At 34.7% G+C, this 26,390-nt stretch overlaps 1 protein-coding gene across 1 annotated transcript in view; it reads right to left on the minus strand.

Moving 5' to 3' along the window:
• Lrp1b (LDL receptor related protein 1B) overlaps positions 1 to 26,390 on the minus strand; it is a 1,719,438-nt gene that overhangs the window by 181,232 nt on the left and 1,511,816 nt on the right. The window contains exons 61-66 of the mRNA XM_052181021.1: positions 21,866 to 22,054; positions 20,930 to 21,078; positions 16,997 to 17,090; positions 10,682 to 10,798; positions 10,412 to 10,531; positions 8,957 to 9,076 (exon numbers count right to left, since the gene is read on the minus strand). Coding sequence (XP_052036981.1) covers positions 8,957 to 9,076; positions 10,412 to 10,531; positions 10,682 to 10,798; positions 16,997 to 17,090; positions 20,930 to 21,078; positions 21,866 to 22,054 — 789 coding nt within the window. The remainder of the gene's footprint in view (positions 1 to 8,956; positions 9,077 to 10,411; positions 10,532 to 10,681; positions 10,799 to 16,996; positions 17,091 to 20,929; positions 21,079 to 21,865; positions 22,055 to 26,390) is intronic.

The following is a 26,390-nucleotide window of genomic DNA, read 5'->3' on the forward strand; positions in this document are numbered from 1 at the left end:
TGTTTAATTACAGTAATATTTTTTCCTAAAAAAATATAAAATTTCATAGAACCTATCATTCTTTCAATATTATGAAATTTAAAGTTTAATATATCACTTTCTCTGCTTTAAGGCATAATAATAACTGGGTCTTTCAGTGAAATCAGAATCAATCATTCATTTCAACATCATGAAAGATGATAGAGATTACTGATACACTTGAGAGTATCTTTTCAGGGTTTATTTTGTCGTCCTACTCATATGTGTTGACTTATCTTAACACTCTAAGCTTTCTAAGCTCAAAGTAAGTGCACCCAATTTAAAATGATAAAACTAAAAGAGACCTAAGCAAGTCACCCAGTTCATAAGCTACAATAGTGAGTGAAGCACTAGAGTTTCTAGGTACACTTTTCATGAAGCCACTCCACAAATGACCCCAGTATACTTTCCTCTGGAAAGGAAGAGACTGTTTCCTCACGTCACATAACAGATATATATGAGCATCTCTAAATGCCTCCACTCTCTTACAGTTTATGTCAGGGTTTCACAGTAATAGAGCTGACACTATTGAAGCTTTTAGAAGGGAGTAGAGCTTACCTAAAAGTAAAAAGCTACATAAGCAATCAAAATAATGTTAATGCCCGAAAGCTTAGAATTGTGGTACACATATTTGAACAAAGGAATGAAACATATATTTTATGTATTTTCTTCACTCATTTTTCGCTCACTTTGGAGGGAAGATTCAGTAAGAGGTGCTTGGAATACATTAAAGAATAGCAGATATCAGATGAACTCAAAATTTAAGAATAGGGACAGTACAGTTCATTAACCCCTTTAAAAGGCAATACTGTCAAAGTGTTTTCAACATACAGTGAGAATCTGGCAGAATAAATATAATAATTCCCACAAGTGCTATAGAGCATCCCAGAAGTTATCCTTGCCAAGCCAATAATGTGAGAAATGGTTCAATTGTTTCTAATCAAAAAGCATGGCACAATTAGAAGCTGGAATGTTATAATCAAGGATGGTAAGATAAAAATTGTGTTAAATAATTAATTCAGAGAAGACATATGAAGATAAATAACTGGATAAGAAGTATAAGCCAGGTAGAGAATAAAATAATGTTAAGTTCTTTGCCTAAATCATGGTAATAAATAATTTGAAGGAGAGCTTTGAAACAAAAGAAGTTTTACCTGAGGATAATGTTAGGTTAATTTACATTTTCTATTGGAAATAATATAGAAAAGTACCTTTTATTTATATAGATAGAATTTTATATGGAATGTACAAGTGTGCCTTTTTTGTTTAGAGTAGGGAGAAATCAAGTGAATCTACATTAACCTGATGGGCCTGATATACATAGAATCTCTTGTGTACTGTATGGTTACCTCACTTGAGAATAAAAAATAACTTATGGCCTATAGAAAAGGGTAGAATAGAAGAAGGTGGTATATCCTGAAAGCAGAGAGAGTTCTCAGATAGAGCTAAGGTTGGAGGAATGGCCCAGAATCATAGAGGAGGTCAGAAGCAGAGCCACATGACATAACTTAGGTTAGAATAAATGGGATATTAAGTTATGTTCTTATAGGGGAACTGCCAAAGATTATGGTCTGTGTGTTTGTGTACCAAAATGTTGCTTTTAAAACAAAAATCCAAGGCATTTGATTTTACCAATGAAGACTCAGGAGCTAGATGCTGGGGTAAAAATCTGCTAGATCAGAGATGCAGACCTTCCTACTCTGCCATGACACAGAAAGGAAAAGCCATTTTTCTGTCTCCATGCTGTCTTAAGTACCCATCACTGCAAAGATCATCCCTTTTGTTTATCCATTCCCTGACAGCGTAGTTGCTTGTTCTGGCTCTTGCCCTGGGGATGAGTTTATTTAGTTCTTGAATTAAAGGTGTGAACAAGAGCTGAGCCACACCAGAGTAATTATTTACATTAAATAGAAAGTTCTTGGGAAAAATATTTGTGGTATGTCTGAGCCAGAACACAAGGTTTTTCCAGTTCATAATCTTTGGTTCACAATGTGATTGAATATCCTGAAACATGCAGATATTAATGACCTTTGTTCCAGTAACATGTAACATGTGAAACTGGGTACGTGATATTTTTAGTCCTTCCTTCTATTGTAACCTAGAAATGCAAATGGTATTAATTCACTATCATGTATTGAACACCTTCCATTATAATTAAGATGATGGAAATGAATGAATATATAGATTGGGCCAAAATATGAAACTAGTAACTTCTTTTATCATATCAAGAAGTAAATCCAGCTTAAGGTCAGGGATGATGATTCCCCCTGAATTTCTTTTTTTTGTTGAGAATTGTTTTGCCTATACAGTCTTTTCTGTTGTTGTTTTTCCACATTTGTAAGCAAGATTGATATGCAGTTCTCTTTCTTTGTTTGGTTTTTATGTGGTTTAGATATCAAAGTAACTATGAATTCAAAGAACAATTTAGGTAGTGTTCCTTCTGTTTCTATTTTGTGGAACGATTTAAGGAGTATTGATATTAGCTCTTCTTTTAAGGTCTCATAGAATTCTGAACTAAAAATATCTGGCCCTGGGCATTTTTTTAGTTGGAAGTTTTTTAATGAACAGATCTATTTCCTTAGGGCTTATGGAACTATTTGCATACTTTACCTGATATTGATTGAACTTTGGTTTGTGGTAACTGTTTAGAAAATCATCTATTTCATCTAGATTTTCCAGATTTATGAAGCATAGGCTTTTGTCGTAGGTTCTGATAATTTTTTGAATTTATTCAGCTTCTGTTGTTCTGTCTCTGTTTCATTTCTGATTTTGTCAATTTGGAGACTGTCTCTGTGTCCTTTAGTGCCTTTGGCTAATGGTGTATCTTTCCTGTTGTTTTTCTCAAAGAACCATCTCTTGGTTTTTTTGATTCTCCATATCATTCTCTTTGTGTCTAAAAGGTTGATTTCAGCCCTATCAGCTGTATGACAAAACAATACTGATAAAAATAAAATCCCAGCAAGGTATTGGTATAGAGACAGCAGGTAGATCAATGGAATAGACTTGAAGACTCAGAAATAAACCCACACACCTCTGCTCACTTGATCTTTGACCAATAACCCAAAACCATCCAGTGGAAAAAAGAAAGTATTTTCAACAACTAGTGCCAGTTCAACTGATGGTCAGCATGCAGAAGAATGCTTATAGATCCATTCTTACTGACTTGTACAAAGCTCAAGGCCAAGTGGATCAAGGACCTCCACATAAAACTAGACAGTCTGAATCTAATAGAAGAGTAATTGGGAAAGAGCCTCAAACTCATTGGCATGGGGGAATTTTTCTGAACAGAACACCAATGGCTCAAGCTCTTAGATCAATAAGAAACTTTGAAGCTTTTAATGGAAAAGACACTGTTGGACACTGTAGGACACCTACAGATTAGGAAATAATCTTCTCTAACCCTGTATCCAATAGAGGACTAATATTCAAAATATATAAAGAACTCAAAATATCAACCTCCAAAAACCTAAGTAATGCAATTAAAAATGGGGTACAGAGCTAAACAGAGAATTCACAACAGAAGAATCTTAAGTAGCTGCAAAACACTTAAAGAAATGATCAAAGTCCTTAGCCATCAGAGAAATACAAAGCAAAACAACCCTGAGATTCCACCTCATACCCATCAGAATGGCTAAGATCACAAACTCAAGTGGTAGCACATGCTGGCAAGGATGTGGAAGAAGAGGAAGATTCCTCCACTACTGGTGGAATTGTAAATGGTACAATCACTCTTGAAATCACTGTGCTGTTGCCTCAGAAAATTGGAAATAATTCTACCTGAAGACTTAGCTATATCACTTTTGGGAATATATCTAAAATATTTCTCACCATACCACAAAGACCTGTGCTCCACCATGTTTATAGCAGCCTTATTTGTAATAGCCAGAGCCTGGAAACAACCCAGATGTCCCTCCATGAAAGAATGGATACAGAAAATGTGGCTCATTTTCACAGTGGATTAAAACGATTCAGCAATTTAAAATGAGGATATCATGAATTTTGCAGACAAATGAAAGGAACTAGAAAATATCATCATTAGTGTGGTACCTCAGCCCCCAAAGGACATGCATGGTATGCACTCATTGATAAGTGGATATTAGGGCAAAAGTACAGAATAGAAATGTGAGAAGGTGAGAAAGTGTCAACCCAATTAGAAAGTAGAAGGAAATAATCACAGGAGGAGGAGGGATCAGGGGACCTGTGTGGGAGAAGGGATGAGGAGGGGAAGGAGAAAAGGATCAGATGTGGGGGGAGGGTAAAGGAGAGAAGCCTGGAGGGCCAAAAGAATAAATAGAAATAAGCAGCCTACAGGAATATGAAGTAGGTAGACCTTCTAGAAAGTACCAAAGACCCAGAAGTTGAGACACTCTCAGGACTCATTGGGGGTGGACTTAGCCAAAATGCCCAACACAGGGGAAAGGGAACTTGAAGAGTCCACCTTTAGTAGATAGACAGGGCCTCAAGTGAAAGGACTAGGTTACTAACCCACAGTCACAATTCCTGACACAGAATTGCCCCTGTCTAAAAGAACTACCAGGACAAAAAGGAGAAGGGACTGAAGGAAAAGAAGTTCAATGACTGGCTCAACTTGCAGTCCATCTCTAGGCTGGGGCACAAAGGCCTGACAGTACTATTCTATGATGTGCTTACAGATGAGAGCCTGGCATGGCTGTCATCAGAGAGGCCCTACCAGCAGCTGACTGACAGAGAAGCAGATAGTTACAGCAAACTGAAGTTGGGGACTCCCATGCTTGAATTAAGGGAAGGATTGAAGAAGCTCAAAGGAAGCATGACCCCACTAGAAAACCCGCAGTCTCAACTAACCCAAACCTCAGGGAGGACCCAGAGACAGAGCCACCAACCAGGAGCATACACAGGTTCATCTGAGGTTGCCAGCACATATGTAGCTGAGGTCTAACTGATCTGGCCTCAGTGGGAGAAGAAAGGCTTAGTCCTTGAGAGCCTTGAGGCCTCAGGGAAGGCCGAGGTCTGGTGGGAGGAAAGGGGAAGAGGAATGGGATGAGGAGGAATGGGACGAGGGGGGGAACTGGTATGAGGGGGAACTGTTGGAAGGGGCACTGAAATTGGGAATGTGAATAAGTAAAATGATTTCAATTAAGAAAGAAAGAAAGAAATCCAGTTGTAATACAAACTAACAAGTTTCCTTACTTCATACACATAGGTATTGGATGGTAGTCATAACTCTTGCTATTCAAGACACAAGTAATTGTTATATATACAGAGTGATTTAGCCACATTACAAAAACTTGACTCACAACTTGTTTCATCTATACAACAGCAAAAGAAATATATTGGTAAGGCAGAATTCTATGAAAACTTTTCAAGAAAAATATAATATCTGACCTAAAAATTAAAGTATCTTTATTCATCTGCCTTTATTTACCACCTAGCATTCCTCACTAGAGAAGACACTTCAGCAAAGTACTGGAACATGGGAGAAAGTCATGTGAGTTTAAGCTTATTATGCTTTTGTATATATTGGAGAAATCTGAGATATTTACTTGAATTTGAAAGTCAGGAGAGAGGACAGGGAGAAAGTTGGTGAATTTATAGAAAAAGTAATTCAGTAAAAAAGTTTCTGTTTGCCTAAATTTTAATGTTTTTCACGGCAAAACTTCCTTTAAGCACTGTTTAAGAAAATAAATATTGGTAATTTATTTTTAGTTCATACCCAGTTTAAAAGGATATTTGAGTATTTTATGGAAAACTATAATTCACTATTTGCTCCTGTCTTTAAATACAATTATAAAGACAGTTCAATAGAGCCTTCATGAGACAGAAAGTGAGTAATGACTCTCTCATCTGCTGTATAATGCATTTAATCCCGACCTTAAGAAATTGAGACTCATTACTCACTTGTCATTTTTAAATTTTCTTCAGCTTCATAATGTAAGAGTGGGCAAAATCTGTTATATGAAAGTATTTTTTCAAGGAAACTTCCCTATGCTTTTAGGAAATTTGTGGGGGTTCATTAAATGCCACACAGAAAAAATTACATATATTTAAAGAAGCATTGCCCCAATGCTTCAGGGTCACAGCATAAGATAAACCAAGAAAAATTTTGTGTGTTGGAGAATGTGAATCCATTGCACAGTAAATATGGTGATTTTACTGTACATGAATAGGACAATGTGCATGAATAGCACAAGACAATAAGCTGTATATATCACAACCAACAATTCAAGGTTTGAACACGATTTTAAGTAACACAGAATCTCAGTGAGGAATTTCTCCCAGTGGGAAATTCATGTCCTATTCAGTACACTTCCATCATCCTAGAAAGTTTTTCTATTCTAGGGGAGAGTTTCTCTGATTCACTGAACTCTGTGTCTTTCTGGAATTATATCAAATTAAGGCCAAGTTTATTGATAATGAATCTTACATTCATTACAAACATATATTATCATTACCCATGCTCATTATACTGTTCGTATCCATGTGGATTATGTCTGCGGTATTATTTAGAACTGGTCCCTGTCCAACGATGGCAATGAGAAACAGCATGACTTGCTTTAGTAGCATCCTCAGCCTGTTATGGCATACACTCACACTATGTTCCTCCTACTCTGCCTTTCCCATTGTAGACAGCACAGTGGCAGGTTCCTAACTATTTAAATAGCATTTATTTGCAAGGCATCATTTATTCATTCCAGTCTTTCCTTTATGAGAGTGTCAGTCTCATGTTCTTGTAAACCATATCAGCTTGAGGACAATGCACAGAACACGGATTAAGGCAATATAACTTGGAAAACTGGAATTCTTAAAGAAAATATGAATCATTTTACTAATAAATCTTAATAATAAGTCGTTTCCCTTCTAATTCATTGAGATATGTTTTACTTGTGAATGCTTCCCAGACAACCAGAAGTCAGATGTTATGCAATGCCTTCTGAGAACAGCAGTGACCTCCTAAGTCACTGGCGTTTGACAGCTTGTCAATGATGATTTTCAGAGCGTATGGGTTATAACAATCTTCTGATTTTGAGCATAGCAATGATAACAATGGGTGAATAAGTAGTCAATTTTTTGAAGGATCGTATTTATGGACCAATAAACAACATTTTGAGTGTGTTTATTTGGGTCCCAATACCTCTAAATTCATAGAAAGTATGTTCAGTACACATAGTCTCAAATCAATACAACAACTCGTCATTTATGGAAAATTATGGAAAAAGTCAATGCAAAATGTCTAATTTACAGGTACATAAATATAATTGTTGATCGATAGTGCTAAGATATTTACACAGCAAAATGATTTATTTGAATTATAAAGTATGTTGTATTTTTTTCACATGCAGAATCTGTGTTCGAAAGATTAAGATTCATTTAGATTGCCCAAGTTCCCCAGACTCTAGCCAAGGACCAACATGTCACCTCACCATCTCTCTCCCTTTGTGACTTTCCTGATCCTAAACCACCCACTCCCAATGACTCTGTAGCCAGAATAAATAGGCCAGAGACCCAAAGAGGCTGTCTGCTTCATATTCAACATTTCCCTCCTTAGCTCATAACTTGATATTCATGTATACATGTTGCAACAGTTCTTTGCTCCCTATAAACTTGGTCTAACTTTAGCTCACCTGATTCCTTACTTTCTAAAAGCATAGACAACTTTACTGAAATTTTTTGATCACAGATTACAGGAAAAATATCACAACGTACACTGATCCATTGTATATTTTGGGTTGAATATGCTCAATTCCATGATGAAATAAATGCACTGAAGAGAATAAAAAGCTCCTATGTAGGAATATCATGCTGAGTTGGTATGTTTATATCCCATATAACTATTTTGAGGGAGGATAATTATTCAAGCCATATGTACAGTTAGATTATATAATATGTCAAAACAATATCATGTAAAAGTATTATATTTAAACTACCAAAATTACTCTTTAGCCAGTAAGTCACTAAAACTTAATGCTTTACCCTACTTTCCTTGATTTAAAACCTTGCTGAAGCCATCACAGTTAACCAGACAGTGAAATTAATTTGTTGATCAAAGGCTCTATTAGTGGGGGTATTTATGAAGAGTATAGGTGTAAATCTTATGGTTAACCTGGCATATGACACTCTGATAATCTATAATGATTGTATATTCTGAAGATATTTTTATGGAGTTTTATTAACAAAATAACTAAAGATCTCTCATTTAGCTCCTCAATATGAGTGGAATTTCAGATTCTGATGATTTTAATTATCTTACCAATGAGAAAAAATTGGCAATGTACTTACACAATTCTGAATAGCTTGGAAGTCCCATATTTCATTTTTCTAATCCATTAATTTAAATGCTTTCTCTTTTCTGAATGCCCAGTTGATGCATTTTCCAACAAAATGGATGAAATTTGTATTTAATATATATTGATAAAAGAAGTTGGACCTAGGAGCTGCTTTTCATCCCATCTTGGTTTCGACACTTTCAAAACAGGATCCTTTTCAATAACTAACAACTATACCATTCATTATCAAATTTTAAGGCACATAATTGCAAGAATTAGCATTGTATAATAAACTATTGTTTCATATTGTCATGTATTAAAATGGAAAAAAATATTTTCTTCACTTTCCTACCTTTTCATCGTATTTTGACATACTTCAAGATTTCTTGTAAACAGCCCATCCTTTGCATTTTCTTCCATCTCATCCTGTGTTTTCTGTAAACAGTTCATCAACTGCACTTGCTTTCATTTTACTCTGTGTTTTTATTAGGCAGCTCACACACTTCATTTCCTTCTGTCTCAGCCTATGTTCTCTGTAACCAGCTCATTTGAGTTTGTTGTGATTCTCAGAACAAAGAAACAAAACTTGTCCACGTAAACCTATTTCTGAGTTGTGTTCAGTCTGCTCCTCTGCTTTCAGTCTAGACTATGGCACCGGTGCACAGAGCTGATTTCTCTAACTGTGAAGCACTCACCACAATTGGCCTCATCAGAGGCATCCGCACAGTCCGGGTCCTCATCACAAACCCACAGCTTGGAGATGCAATGCTTTGTAGTCTTACATTGGAAATAGTCAGGAGAGCAGCTGTTTTCAGCTTAAGAAGAAAATATATATTAATGTGTAACATTCAGCATGAAGTGATATTTTATTGATTAAAATAAATTAGACAACTGTGAAAGAGAGTTCAATGCAAACGCCCCTTTTCATTAATGGAATACTAAGCAGAGTAAAGTTAAATTTTATATTCCTCTAATGTGTACTCAATACACTCCCCAACTGTAAATAGAAAGGAAACATATATTTGTGTCATTATATGAATAAAATCAGAGTTATCAAAAGAAGTATATGGTGCTTGGGAAGTACTTTTTATGATGCAGAATTCAATCTCTCTAGATCACTTTTCTAATATATTTTAGAGTTCATCTTTGTTTAGTTTATCAGCTAAAAGGACTAAACTCAGAAGATATTAAATGAAGGATGAACTAAATGGGTGATGAAATTTAATAAAATTCTTCAGGAATTGTGTGGAATTTAGGAGGGAATGGTAAAGTCTTAACTCAGACTATAAAATACATCTCTGTCCTAGCAGCCTTTCTGGAGTCACTGTGAGAGGAGCCAGCTGCAGAACACAACATCTTAATCAAATTGCTGGATGACTGCATATCACTTGCTGAAAAAAGTTTTAGAGTACAAAATAAAACTTCAAAAGGACAGATATTCACTGCAGCTTTGCTGAAAACCTGAAATTTGACAGGTGCTCTATTCCACAGGTCCAGTAGGTGTGTGTGTGTCTCTGTGTATGTGTGTGTGCATGAATTCATGACTATATATACACTCCTCTATATGGAATAGACTGTTCTTTCTGCTTTTAAATATATTTAACTTTGGGTGGAGATAGGAGTATAATGTGACGAGAGTAAAAGCCATTACTGTGTTAAGTAGACTTTAAGCATTGCTATGTGAAGCATCACTTATAACTAGTTTTATTTTTATACTACATCATTTCAGCAGTTATTTCATGGGAGAAAAATACAATTAAAAATGAGCTGATTTTTTTATAGCTCATTAATGAATAGGCATAAATTACATACATTTAATATGGGGAAGTTAATTTTTGGGAAAATCACCTACAACCAAATGCCATGTTTACTGATTTCGTGCTTTGCTTTATCACCATGACATGGGTGAGCATATTCTGTTCATGCTCTCCACAGTCTCCAGGTCTCTCTCAAAATAAAGATAGCTATGTCTTTATTTTTCTCCCTGGTGTAGGTAGAGCTTGTTAAATAATGCATTATAATTGACATAATTTAGTCATTTCTTGTTCACAGTTTTTCTCATTTTTTTCTGCATGACTCTATGAAATTTAATTTTTGTTCTTGTACCAGTTAAGAGTCAAAAGCCTAATCAGACAAGACATGTGACTTACGACAGTCCCTTTCATCTTCCTCATCACCACAATCATCTTGTCCATTACATCTTAAGTTTACTGGGATACATTTCTTGTTCTTGGTACACTTGAACTGACCTGCCAGGCAGACATGTGTGTCTAAGACAAAGAGAACAAAATAATATGACCTGAGATCAAGGTGTGTATTTAAATCAGTGCAGTAGTAAGAAATCAACACACACACACACACACACACACACACACACACATTCAGAGTCATATAGCCATGTTAGGGCTTTAGTCACTTACCACAGTTAAGTTCATCTGAGTTGTCTCCACAGTCATTCTCCCCATCACATATGAAAGCAGGAAGAGCACAGAGTCCTGTTCCACACTGAAATCGGCCTGGCTGACACTTAAATTCAGCTAGGAGAGAAAGCATAGAGGTGTAAATGGCAATTTATGTCCCTGACTCTTTAACCAAAATTTTTCCAATATTATTATGGTACTTTGAATTGTATGTATCTTGGGGGATGCTCATAAGGGAAATGCTCAAATCTAGAGCATTTAGAGCATCTAGAGCATCTAGAGCTATTAGAGCCTGATGAACATCTAAGAAATGTGCAACCTAGATGGTCTCCCAACTTGGCTTATACTTTATAAACTTGCTTAGTAGAGTTGGAACTAGTAAAGTACTATCAGGAAAATTATCATTAAAAATTAACTTATGGGCTCAGAAGTTGAATCATATTTGGTAAAATGTTGAGCAAGTTTGAGGACCTGAGTTCAAATTCCAGAGCTTGGTGGCTCATACTTAGAATTCCAGTATTAGGATTGCAAAGACAGGTTAATTTCTGAGGAATGCTAGCCAGCCAGCCTAATCTATTCACTGAGTTCCAGGTTAAGACCCTGCCTTATCTGAGAAGGAAGCTAAACATTGTCCTCTTACCTCCATGTTTACATAACTTCACATGTTCACACATGCATTCATACAACTACATGCAGGTATACACACACACACACACACACACACACACACATCTATCAGGAAAGCATTCAATAGTGACTTCATCTCACTTCAAGGCTGCTGCTAAACTTATTAGAATAAAGAGTTTCTACTCTAGTTCCATTTTTAAAATATTTATTTTTTCTTTCTGTCTACGATGTACTTGTGGCACCAGCACACATTCTATAGTGCTAACTGAATACCTCCTGTGCTTATCATATTTAGAATATGCTTTATTTCAATATTAAGTATATACAGTGTTTGAATATAGTAAGTACTTTATACATGATTTACATTATTATAATACACAATTTACGTGTGGTGACATTTTCTCTTGAAATAAGCTTTGGTCTAAATAAGAAATGGTAACAAATAGAGAACTTCTACTGGCATCTAGTCTCTGTTAAGTGCTAAGGTAGACTTACCAATGTTGACTATTATTTATACAAATTGTAGCCTTTCACATGATTATCACTATGACCATTGAAACAGGAGGAAACTAAGCATTATTGTTATTCATAATTCATCCCAATAGGTATAATTTTCCAGAGGGAGGCATAAGTTTCAGATCCAGATTTGACTCAGAAATGTCATATGATTCATATTACTCACAATAAAGCACTATTTTTGGATCCATGATTCTCATGGATTATTTATTACTTACTGGTAGTTTAATACAAGGCTCATATTTTCGGTTGTGAGCCTAGCTTTTAAAACAGCTGAGCCATCTCTCCAGCCCTAGGCTTTTTATTAGCTCAAATTGGGGAATAATGCATAACTGAAATTTGAAACTTGATTTTAAAAAGATACTTTCCTTTTAATTGTGAAAAATATAAATTCTATAAAAAGAAAATCTCTCTACATATTTTATTTCTATAATAAATATTTCTACAAAATTTTTAACAGTAAAATTTGTTAACTGCATTCAATGTTGGATTGTATTATATATACAAATTCATTCCACTTTTGTTTCCTGTTAGTTCACATACAATTTTCTTTAATATTTTTTATGTTGTTAGATAAACAACTCTCCCAAGAAAATAGTTACAGAGTTTGAACAAATATTTAATAGACAACTGGGGCCTGAACTCAGAGGTTAAGAGTGGTGGTTGTTCCTCCAGAGGACTTGGGTTTAGCTACTAGCACTCACATGGAAGCTCACAACCTCAGTAATTCCAGGGGATCCAGTGACCACTTTGGGCCACCACAGGCATTGTATGTATGTGGTATACAGACACACATGTAGGCAAAACATCCATACACAAAATAAATATGAATAAAACTTTAAAAGTTGAAAAACTAAAATAAGATTTGGAAGCTGGTGTAATGTTAATATGTATCTTTAGAATATAATGTGGCCTTGTAATGACATAGAATTCCTGATCACTGTGTTCACACTAATAGCACTATGTAAGTTTTCAAGTGTGTGACACTTGGATCAAGCCTCCTTGCCTTCTTAGATGAGGTTGCAGGCAGTCAGTGTAAATATATACAAAATGTGATGATGCAGTTACTCAAACACAATCTGGGGCTGGAGGGATAGGTCAGCAGTTAAGAGTTGTTCTTTTAGGTTCAGTTCACAGCCACCAAATTTATTTATGTATTATGTATTAATGTAATTTCAAAACTATTTCAAAACAACAAAATACAAATCGTGAAAACAGTGAGTAAAATGGGAGCTCTTAGGGGTTAGAGAGAAGACTGGATAGATAGTAAAAACAGGACACAAATAATTCAACTAAACAAAATGTATACATTCCAGTGATTGATTACACATAATAACAGCTATGTTTAGTAACAACATATTTTATACTTGACGATTGCTAAGAAAGATGCTTCACATTCTCAAGACAAAATGAGTACATAAGAAAATGTGTATGCCAGATGGCTTGAATAAACCATTTAACATATATGTATATATATGAGAACATATATATGTCATCACTATACACACACACACACACACACACACACATATATATATATATATATATTCACTTTTCAAATATATATTCACTGTTTAATTAAAACACCCTGTGCAAATAGTTTTATTTTACTATGATTAGGACCATACACCAGTCCTATACACTGCACTTTCCAATAACACTGCATCTTCTTTAAATTTTTCAAACAAACATAAATCTTTGACCACATATAAAAGTTTATCCCTGGAAGGAACTCTTTACTAACTCTGTAAATCTATAGTTAGCTTTCCACACCAATGGATTACATGATATTTCAAAGTTATAAATAGAATTCAGAAGCTGAAAATACTGAAGAAAAAAATCACTGTGATGCTGACTTTGCTCTTGGTGTTGAACATGCTGTTCTTTTTTTTGTTGTTGTTGTTTTGTTTTATTTTGTTTTTTTTTCCCTCAGCAATAGTGTCTCTGGCCAGTAAAGGTAAAGGCCATCTCAATACATTAACTGGAACATGCCATATCTTTCAACCTATAAAATCAAATTGTATTTACTTTATTTACTACAACATGGGAAGCCTATTAATTAATTGTTTTATTTATTTAAATTCCAAATGTTCTCCCCCGTTTCACCTTCACAATCCCCTCTCCCTTTTGCCTCCAAGTGGGTGACCCCAAACCCATCCTCCCACTACTGCCTCACCCCTCTAGCATCTACCTTCTCTGGGGAGGCAACCTTCTACAGGACTAAGTCAACACCCTAGCATTGATGCCAGATTGTCAGTCTTCTGGTCCATATATAGCAGGAACCATGGACTGACTAATATGCACTCTTTGGTTGTTGGTTTAGTCCCTGGGAGCTCTGAGGGTTTTGTTTGTTTGTTTTTATATTGTTGTTTTTCCTGTGTGGTTTCAATGCAGTTCAGCTTCTTCAATCCTTTCCCTAACTCTTCCACTGGTGTTCCTGTGCTCAGTCCTATGGTTGGCTTGAGTATCTGCATCTGTACTACTCAGCTGGAACCTGGTAAAGCCTCTCAGAGGTCAGCTATACCAGGCTCCTGTCTGCAAGCACTTCTTGACATCAGCAAGAGTGTTGGGTTTTGGTGTCTGCACATGGGATAGATCTAAAGGTGGGGCAGCCTCTGCATGGCCCTTCTTCAGTCTCTGCCCCATTTTTGGTCCCTCTGTTTCCTTTAGACCAGAAAAATTCTGGGTAAAAGACTTTTGAGATGAGTAGATGGTCACTCCATCACTCTACTGTGGGCCATGTCTATCTACTCGCTGTGGTCTCTTCAGATTCTACCTCTCCATTGTTGGCATTTCAGCCAATGTCATCCTCATGGGTCCCTGGGAACCTCTTGCATTCTGGCATCTGGGATTTTCTAGTTGTCTCCCCACCCCTGCTATATATATATCTCTACTTTCCCTCCCACCCCCTGGACTTCTCTCCCATCTCTTCCTGTAACTGATCCTGTCCCCATTTGCCCCCTGCCTCCCCTCCCACACCCAGCTCCCTTCCTCTGCCTCCTGTGATCATTTTATTCCCACGTCTAAGTGTGATTGAAGCATTCACACTTTGGCCTTTTTTTCTTGTTAAAGTTCATGTGGTCTGTGAGTTATATCACAGGAGTTCAGAGCTTTTAGGCTAATATCCACTTTTCAGTGAATACGTACCATATGTGCACTTTTGGGTCTCAGTTACCTCACTTATGATGATATTTTCTAGTTCTATCCATTTGCCTGCAAAATTTACAAAGTAAAATTCATAAAGTAAAAACTGAGTAGTACTCCACTGTGTGAATGTACTATATTTTCTGTATTCATTCTTCTGTCGAGGGACATCTGGTTTGTTTCCAGCTTCTAAAATAAGGATATTAAAAATAAGGCTGCTGTGAACACAGGAGTGTCCTTGTTATGTGTTGCAGCATCTTTTGGGTATATGTCCAAAAGTGGAATAGCTGTGTCTTCAGGTAGAACTATTTCCAATTTTCTGAGGAATCTCTTGCTTGCAATCACAACAACAATGAAGTAGTATTCTTTTCTCCACATCTTCGCCAATGTCTGCTGTCACCTGAGTTTTTGGTCTTAGCTATTGTGACTAGTATAAGGTGGAACTCAGGATCATTTTGATTGGAATTTCTTTTTTTCTTCTTCTTTACCTAAGGTGAATGTAGCCTGGCTTTAAAATGTCTCTCTCTCTCTTTTTTTAAAAATATTTTTATTTTCTATATGACTAAGGATGTTAATATTTCTTAAAGTGCCTTTGGTGATTCAAGATTCCTCAGTTGATAATTCTTTATTTAGCTCTGTACCCCATTTTTAAATTGGGTTACTTGGTTTTTTTGGAGTTCTTACCATGTTACCATGTTGATTTTATCTTACAGAAGTGCATGAGCATGGGAAATCTTTCCATCTTCTAATGTAGTTTTGATCCCTTTCTTCAGAGGATTGAAGTTCTTATCGCACAGATCTTTTACTTGCCCCAAAATATATTAGTTGTGACTATTGTCAAGGGTATTGTTTATTGGAAACCAACTTTTATTGTGGAGAAAATAATTTTCTTATACAAAAGGAGTCATTATCACCTACACTATTCCTTCTTTCAACATTTTTCTAAACTTAACTTAATACCAAAACTTTTAAAAAGAACAATTTGATCATGAGTTTATACCTAGTATCCACAAGTCTTTCTACTCATGTATTGTGTAGCACAATGAAAATAAATCAGGGAAGAATATTTTTTTCAAATTAAACACACAAAGTATTACAAAAGCAATAGCTTTCATTTTATTTCTCATCAAAGTGATAGCTTATTGCTTTCCACATGCAAAGAAAATATGTGAAAGAACTATCGGCATATTAAGTTGATAGTGCAAAGAAGATGAAACAGTTCATTTAAATAACTATCTGAAAATGCAAAAGTAGCTTTATAGTTGATGTTAGAAAATTCTACAGAGGTAAATAACTGCCTTTCACTTCAACAGTATTCCTTCTCTTCAGTGCAAACCTTAGGATCTTGAAACTCTATTGTCAAGGCCAATCAGGGCCAACTCATGGCTCAATTGTCAAATCGAAGTCAGGGCAACCATGCACTGAGACATAGAAGGAATTATCGGGATTGACTGTAAGCATCTTCTACTTAACAGAGAAGGATTGAAGTGACCTATGTAGTGAACTATAATAGGATTTCCAGGAAGACTTCTGATTGCCCATCACCGCCTAAGTGAGCAATGATTGCTAACCTAGAAGCTGTAACCACAGCAATCACACTCAGGATCCATTTTACTGTAGCTGCTAAAGCCAGATTAACAGTAAATAAAAATTAGCATTGAAAAGTCTGACTCTTTAAGAATTTTGAAGGTTTTAATAGTGACAGAGAAGATATAAGTTTCTATCTATTATATATAAAATTATTTTTATATATTTCCCATGGGCCTTTCATATTTGGTGAATATCACAGCAATTTCTATATTACTGGCCACTGTGATCCAAAAAACCAACCAAATAAACCAAAGCTATAGACAAGACAAAGACATTACAATCATTTTTCTTTATATATTTTAAAGAATACCAATTTAAAACTTTCCTATTTCAAAGATGGGAATTTGTGAAAAAATACCTAGTCTAAGCCTAGATGATTTATATAAATCTAGAATGTTAAAAACTCTAAAATCAAAGCCAGATGTTCAGAATACTCACGACAGTTGTCAGGCTCATCAGATCCATCACCACAGTCATCCACAGTGTCACATTTCCACCAGAAAGGGATACATTTATCAGTTTTGCATCGAAACTTAAAAAAAAAAAACAATAGAGGAGAATGTTGATAACCATAACACATGTATAAGGAGTATTCCCATATAGCCTGGTCAGCCATACCTTTTGGCATACTGTAGTTGTAAGCATGCGTGCTCTTAGAGCTTACACAATGAGGAAAGAATGAATGAACCTTAACATACTCTGCCAGCAAATTTCATGGCTCAGAACATCCTGGGGATTAAATCCTGGGTGATTGCCACTTTTGGTTGATATAAAAGGCCCACAAACAGGCTAATGCATTTCCATGTGGTCTTAAGAGCTGCTTTACTCACAGTGACTTCTCTGTCACCTTGAATACATGGCAATGTTGGGTAAGTAGCTACTACAGAGAATGTCACTAAAATCCTCAAACATTTATCTAGTCCCATGTAGATGATATCTGCTAAACGCTGAACAAGGTAAGAAATGACCAAGGCTATCAGGAAGAGATATCAACATCAAATAATTAAATATATTTGAGTTAATTGAAGAGAATTACGTAAGAATCTTCTTCAGGGCTTCAGTAAAAATCAAGGCAGTTCTTATTCTTTAGATACTGTTTATAGGCAAACCTAGAAGATTCCTTCCAGCTAAATAATCATAATACTGCAATCTCCTGAGTGTTCTCAAACAACAACAATAAAACAAACAATCAAAAATACCCCACAACTACAAATGGTTAGAATTTGTAGCTGCCCACATAAATATTGTTATTTTTGCAAGACTGTAAACAGTACAGTTATTTTCCAAATATTAGAATTATTTAAAACCATATACAATAGAAGGTAGTAGGTTTGAATGTGCCCAGAGTACAATCAATCATATGTGTATGAAAATATCATAATAGAACCTGTTACATGAACAACTAATACATGTTAACTGTTTTAAATATGTATAATTTTGAAAGGAAAGAAGAGGAAATTTCACTAAAGGTGGACAGATTAAATTGAAATAGTCTCTGTTGATTTAATTCCATTGGTCTATTTATTCATTTGTTTATATTTAAAGCAGGAACAAACTCAGTAGATTGGACAAACCTTGAATACATGGCAATACTTTCAAGTAAGAGCAAAGATATGACAAAAAGAGAGGAAAAAGAAAAGAAAGGAAGAAAGGAAGGAAGAAAGGAAGGAAGGAAGGAAGGAAGGAAGAGGAAAAAGAAAAAGGAAACAAGATATTTATAAGAAAATGTAACTTCCTAGTCACTTAAAGCTCCAAAGTCAAATGTTATTTGTTTACAAATACTTCCATTTAAAATTCCTAACATAGCCATGGGAAAGGGAGATTCGGAAAATGAAGTTCAACCCTGACTTTTGGATTGACTATGGAAGAGAATATTGATTAAGAAAAATAGTAGTTGGCATTCTTTGATGGCAGTATTGATTTACAGGCAACTGGGCCTATGATGCACTAATTAAAATAAGCTTTGAGAAGACACAGCCTACTCAGTACATGATAAAGGAGTCCTAACCCTCAGTAGAACTGGTAAGTTAGAACATAAAAACTGTTCACTGTTTAGTTTTTTGGTTTTCTGGATTTTTGTTTTGTTTCGTTTTTGACATATAGTCTCATTTAGCACAGGGTTGCATAAAACGTGGTAAGTAGCTAAGTATGGTTTTGAACTTGTTCCTCTGGCCTCTGCGTCCCATCTGTGAGAATATAGCTATTCATCTCTACATCAGGTGTTAAAGCAACACTGGGAATTGACCTACATATGAGGTCATTTTACCCACTTAGAATTCCATACCATAAACTGAGTTTAATGCCAGCTGCACTTCTGTACAATTATGCACAGTGACCCAAAGGCTCAGTCAATTTGATACTTAGTGATCTTAGGGCAGTGGAACAATTTACTTCTTATTAATATTTAAATTAAAAGAAAAGCAAATTTTCTGAACAGAGAGCCACATATCTCTAGTCCTTGGCATTAAATCGCTAAAAGTAAGCAATAAATGAATGCAGTCAATCTATCTCGTTTGGGCATTAAATTCTTTTCTTGTTTGTTTGAGACAGGTTCCCATTGTGTATCTCCGACTATGTCAGAGCTCACTATGTAAACCTGGTTGGTATTTCCTCAAACAGACGAAACTTCCTCTGTCCCCCATCCACATGGATTAAAGGTGCATGCCACTATACCCAGCTTCTTCTTTATTTCATTAAAAAAAAAATAATAAAACAAGCTTACGTTCATTCAGATTTAGAGACCTTGAGTGAATTCATTTCTGAAATATCACACATCAATTGTTATACAAAGGATTTGGCATGGAAAACTGTAACTTGAAAACTTTGCTCTGAATCAATTATCTTTATAAGAAATGGATGTAAAATCTGTTATTTTAAAATGCAGTTGCTTTAGTAATAATGCTCACTTGTTGTTAGCAAGTGCTGAATGAGTCTGGATAGCATGGAGCTGATTCTGGATAGAATTATAAATACAAGAGTGAAGTTCATTCTTGTAGTAATATGAGAGGGGATAGAGATCACTAGCCTTAGGGAAAATATTCCTATTCAACTGATTTTCTTTAATTTTCTTAGCCTGTGGTCATGTCTGTTGTGTTTTTCATAAGTTACAAGAGAGGAAAAATACCTTTATAGACAGTCGACACTTTGGGGAGATGAGGCTAAGTCTGAAGGCAATTGCCCTGAACATTAAATATTTCCAGTCATTACAGTATATCAAAGCATATATGTGAGAGAATTCTATGTCCTCTGAGTATCTTCAAAGTATTCCCAATTATGAGAGATGTATTTCTAATACATATTTATCTAAGGAGATATTTCTAATACATATTTAAAATCACTAAATCTACTTGATTTAAATAATCAACTGTGGGAATTACACATAATCTGAAATTCTGCTCTCACGTCAATGTATTAAGAACAGAAAGGGGTTTTAAGTCAAAGAAACCATAATAAAGCATGCTAACATGACTTTGAAGGATAACCAGCATTTTCTTTTTAAATCTCTTCTATTTCACCTGTAGACTTTATTTCCCATATTTAAATGCAATAATATTTAAAATGAAATATTTAAAATAAAATATTTAAAATAAATTTATAAATAATATTTAAATATATAAAATATAACATTAAAAATAAAAATATAAAAGAGGACTGTCCCACCTCTTGCCTCTCAGGCAGTAGCAGAGTCAGTGATTGAGGACCAATTCAGTGAGTCTGGAACAAATGCAGGTGTCTTCCTATTTACATTCATGTTTGAGAGGAGTGGATGCTATTCATGCTCTCCTCACTCCAGACACATCATGGCAGACCGAATAGTGAACTATGACAGTTTTGTTGTGCTTGATGATGAATTAACTATTTGGGTGGGGGTAATCATCAGCAATTTGAAAACACTATAAGGAGAAGAGTAGCTAAGGGAAATAGAGAAGGGGAGTATTCTCTATTAATTTTATTAAAGAATGTAATCAAGAGATAGAATCCAAGGATGACACATTGTGTCTCAAACAGGAAAGCACAGAAGTGCCCCTAGTAGCATTTACAACTTCTACCTCAAAGAATTTATCTGTATTCACAATGCCAAAACAAATAGAGAACAAAACTTTTTTAAACTACCTACCAGGGAAGATGGGCTGGGTACTCAACATCACAGAGACTTATTTGACATTTATGAGGAGGTGGAAGGAGGCAGAGATCAGTGTCGTGGAATGAATGTTATTCTGTGCAATGCCTAGAATGATCAGTTATTCTACTGTACAAAATAACAAAAAACTAGTTTTTACCTTTCTTATGACCATAATAAGCACACTCAGGTCAAATACTATTAACAACAAACACAAACAACACAGGATAGGATTTCAGAACTCAGCTCACCTGACTGGCTGTGCAGTTGGATAAACAAGTTTTATTATCAGCTGCAAGGTAGAAGTTGGTAGGGCATGCACAGGTGTGACTCTTCCCAGGGCCTAAAAGGCACAAGTGGCTGCAACCGCCATTATTTACTGTGCAAAGATGTTTGGAGACTAAGGATGAGAAATACACAGCAAAACACAATTACCAAGACCAGTAATGCAATACGATGCTTGAGAGTGAATGTTCAAGTTTATAATTTATAGTCAAATAAACCTTTGTGATTTGCAGCTATTAAAGTCATGAATATATTTTATGAATGCTATTCAATCTCAGAATTCATTAATTTTAAATGGTTTCTATAAAAACAAGCATGTTAGGTAAAAAAATCACTCATCAAAAAATAAACAAAGATTAGAAGCATTTGAAATGAAAAATACATACGTTCAGAAATATTAATGTAAAATAAAGCAGTGAAACAATGAACTATAACAAAAAGCATGAAGTTTTTTTCCTTTTAGTACATGAAAGTAGACATTTATTCCATGTAGTCTTGTAGTATCCTATGAGGCACATTAAATATTTCCAATTTTAGTATCCCAAACTATTGAAATAGAATTCTTTGTAGCCAGAGTTCTGGACACTAAGCATCCTGTAGCTCTACAGTAATGAATTGCTCTAATGATTTAATCTTTCACTACTCTGACTACAAGCATTGTTTTCAACTCAGTATGATTTGAACAAATTAATAAATCTTTATGCTATTGTTGAGCATCTAATTACATGCTGCAATAGAAGTACTTGATATGAACTGGCTTTATCATGTAAGATAAAGCTAAACAATGAAATCTGATCATTCTTATCAAAAATGAAATTAGACTTAATCTTGAAATAATAAAAAAAATGAGATGTTGCTGGAAGATGTTGATGCATTATGGAAACCATGGAAAGAATAATTACCATCAGGTTGTCTATAAGAATGATACACCTGGATATCTGTGATGGCATGCCATGAGTTAATCAGTGAAAGTCTGTCTGCTCCCGAGGTTTTATGGACACGGCTGAGTGACTTGGTTTTCCCATCAGTCCAGTAGATGTAGTCTTCAAACAATGTTAGTGCAATCACCCCTGGAAAATCTTGATTAGGGACTGTAATAGGAGATGGTAAGATTAATGTTCAGTCTTGGAAGACTGCCAGTTAAATATTCAGTACGACATGGGCAGACAGATACTATGGGTACAGAACTGAATAATTGCTGTGACAACCTGTCAGGTTGTCAAGGTTCTTTGTTACTGGTTAAGAGAATGCAAAAGAGAATGCACCAGGGTTCACTATGCTCATATTTAGCTTGGATTAACAACTAGGAAGAAAATGAATGTTATCAAGCTCAAAATTATAGGAAATGAGTAGTATCCAATATTGTAAAATTCAAATATGAAGTCTCTCTCTCTCTCTGTCTCTCTCTCTCTCTGGTGTGTGTGTGTGTGTGTGTGTATGTGTATATGTTGCCTGTACTTCATACAGTAGGTTTTGAATTTTTTCTTTAAAGTTCATTGATTAGCTTCTGCCATATAAAATGACTATATAGCATTTCAAAGATGAAATATATCTACTATCTGAAAGTAGAGTGCTGTAAAACAATTATAAAGCAATTTAGTTCATTTAAGTCATTGATTATATATATATATATATATATATATATATATATATATATATATATATATATGAATGAAAAAGTATATAAAGCTGTTTGACTGCTGATTTCAATTACTCTTTAATTGTGACATTTACTATAAATGAAGACTTAAATATAAACACTGATTGACCACCACAATGTGATTAAGAGTCCTGGTAGCAAATAAATGTAATAAATCCTTTGGTGCTGACCAGATTTTTCTTTTTGAGAATAATTGTTTGATGAAGAATTGTTTTGTATGAGTTCAAATTCTTCAGACACAAAATATTTTGCAAATTATAATAGTGTTTTCAGCTCCCGAATTCTCAAAATTAGCAAATAATCAATTTCAGAAAAAGAAAATTTTGAGATATGTACAAAATGCTAATATGTTGAGTATTTAACTATTTAATGTTCCAAGAGAAAGTTAACTAATGCAATTGTGGCAATACTATTTTTTCATTATTTGATTTTAATGACTAAAAATTAATGTTTGACATGTTCTGTAGCAACTGGAAAAATATCAGAGTTTCAGTACAATTTATCATGTTCATGGAAATATAAGGCATCTTTTTTAAAGTGCAGGATAAAATGGTGTTGTCAAAAAAGTAGGCATTTTAAAACTCTGATGTACTGTGTTTAAGATAAATCAAATGGAATCTGATAATTTACTATGATTCAGTCACAAGCAAAAGAAAGAAAATGATATTAGTGAACTTTCATGTTAAATCATTTATTATCAGTGGTATGGGTTCTATAAAGAAATGTACCTGGACAAGATACTGTTTATATGACAAAGGTAGAACTTTTCCCTTTGTCCTTGGAACTTACCTTTCCCTGTTACTTGTGTTATTTAGACAGAACACATGTCTAATTAAGAACAATTGAGTTGAAAATTGAGAAGCACACTTAACCACAAACAGGCCCATAAGCTCTGTATACAAGCTACTTCAGGGTCCTTTTTCTGATTTAAATACAAAAGAAGGAGAAGGAGAAGGAGGAGGAGGAGGAGGAGGAGGAGGAGGAGGAGGAGGAGGAGGAGGAGGAGGAGGAGAAGGAGAAGGAGAAGGAGAAGGAGAAGGAGAAGGAGAAAGAAGGAGAAGAAGAAGAAGAAGAAGAAGAAGAAGAAGAAGAAGAAGAAGAAGAAGAAGAAGAAGAAGAAGAAGAAGAAGAAGAAGAAGAAGAAGAGCAATCAGGTGAATCGTGGTGTATAGGTTCAGCTTTATTTTAAAGTTTCCCCATCTGTCATATATATCTTGAAATGCATAGAAATGCTCAATTTATATGTCATTGAACTTGGAGAAATTAATTATGTCATTATTCTGGGCTCAAAGTTAATCATTACTTTATACTCCCAGTCTATAGAGATTCAATTAACTTCTGTGGAAGACAAAGTTATTGTAAAAATTGGTAAACTAGCATCAACTAGTCTTTTTAAAGTAGTACAATCAATCCCAATGTTCAGAATTAACTGGCACTTAATTATACTACTAAGTACCTGGGTACTTTAGAACTATCTTAAACTAGCATTTTTTAGTTCAGCAAACATCTTTCAGTCCTAAATACAAAGAAGACTGAGTATAGCAATAGTGTAGTGGGGAAATAACTTTATGTGCTTTGTTTCATATAATATTGCCAAAACTCTATTGTGAAGTTTTATATACTTTATTTTACCTAATATTGCCAAAACTCTTATTATGAAGTATTATTCTTCTCAATACTTAATTATGCAAAGAAGAAGTGATCAAAATGAGTAAGTAGCAAACCGGTTTTTGAATGTGAATAATTTCTCTACTGCTAAGATCCCAGCACTTCACCATCCCTGTACTACATTTATGAAGATGGAGCTGCCAGAGCAAGAAAACCAAAGATTCATGTCTTATTCTATCTTAATAACCTGACTGCAATGTGTTGTAATGATTGCCAGATGTGGACAATTTACTGCACAACTAATTAAGCATGATCATCTTTAGAAATTTTATTATTAAATAGTCACCATAAAGTCATGGGCATCAAGGCCTATAAAATGGCTAAGCCCATAAAGGTGTTTGCTAACCAAGCCTAACAACTAGTGTTTGTTTAAAAGGGGTAGTGTTTGAATCATAGGGGTAGCCTGTGAGTGTACACTTACACAATTTGATAAAAATTTAAAATTTATTACTTCAGCAAAGCAACGTCTTATTTCCATGGATAACATGTAGCTAAAAGTCCTGAGCACATAGAAAATGCAGGCCAAAATGAAAGTAGTATATTTTCTCAAACTGTCTTTGTTTTTGTTTCAATTTCCTGTTTGGCACTGACGTACAGAATTGGCACTGTTTGCTTTATAATGAAATTCTAAGTCTCCCATTTGGTATATATATTTTCTTCTCAAACACTACAATGGTGCACATAGGAGATGAGGCCAAACTATGAAACTATGCTTACAGGGGAGAAACTGTATCACTCCATCTAATCTGATCTAGCTCACCAAGCTGGCCTTTTACGGAACCAGGGAACTGTCGGGGCCCAAACCACACCAAAAGAAATCAAGCAAAAGATGATAAATCAATATGAATACTCCTCCACCATAGAGTGCGAGATTCACTGTCAGCTCTGGATCTCCTCAGAAGGGCTTAAATTTTTATTTATACTCGGATAAAAATTATTGCAGTGAATATTACCTGCTAAATGACAAGTATAAATGAATGATTGTCGTGTTTTTCTTGATTAACATAGAAGACTTCAACCTACATTGATTACATAAAACGTATTTAAATTAAATGTTGTATTTTCACATAAGAAACTAGGCTTATTTACATGAATCAAAAACTTACTTTGTTTGCCTAAATATTTTACACTATGTATATGTATGTATATATATATATATATGTATATATATATATACATACATTAAACATGCATGTATATAAATGTAAAATATCTTGAACCATGACACACATGCACACACACATACACATACACAAACACTTATACACACACACTTCAGAGCACAAAGAAAGATGTTTTACAATGAAATTAGACAATCGAGCTGACAAACTATCATCCTGCAATATGAAGGTACAAAAGGAACACTGAACAAACTCTAACAAAACAATATAAAAGAATTTACTGGCAACAGTAGCAATATTTTCTCAAAATTATGTATCAATTATTTAAATACAAATATAACATGTATATATATGTTATATTTGTCATATTTGTTATAGAGTCATGTATATGTATATACATGACTCTATGGCTTAATAAGAAAGCAATCAAAAATGTAAATTTAAAGAAAGTTTTATCGGAAGGTATTTAATGGGCACACAAAAAAGACAGAATAATGGAAATGATAGATGGACTGTAGCTTAATGAGTGATTATTATATGTTTAAAATCCTTACTATGGTTGTTTTTCTTCAATAGTCCAATGCATTGGTATTGACTATTGAATTTTTCCAGCATTCTGCTCAAGCACTAGGCTTCTAATTCTCATTTCACCAACCATATACTTCAGAAGAATATAATTGATATTTAGCAAAGAGTAATATCAAAGTAATACTCACTTGTGGTTTTCTCTGTCAGTCAATTCAGAGAGTATCCATGGTTATATTATACGAAAGATAAAAGTGAAAATATGGCACCAGGGTGTGCTTCTCACATTGGTGCAAGCCTTGCTGCTTGAAACATTGTCATAATATTTCAAACTACTCACTTCTGGATAGCTTCTAATATGCTAAATGAATACGGTTCCTGATAGCAGTATACTAATTTTATACTTTTGATTTGACTTTGAAAATAGAGGAACAAAAATGAAACGAAAGTTTC

The sequence above is a fragment of the Apodemus sylvaticus genome, chromosome 5 (assembly GCF_947179515.1).
Source record: "Apodemus sylvaticus chromosome 5, mApoSyl1.1, whole genome shotgun sequence".
NCBI classification, from domain to species: Eukaryota; Metazoa; Chordata; class Mammalia; order Rodentia; family Muridae; genus Apodemus; species Apodemus sylvaticus.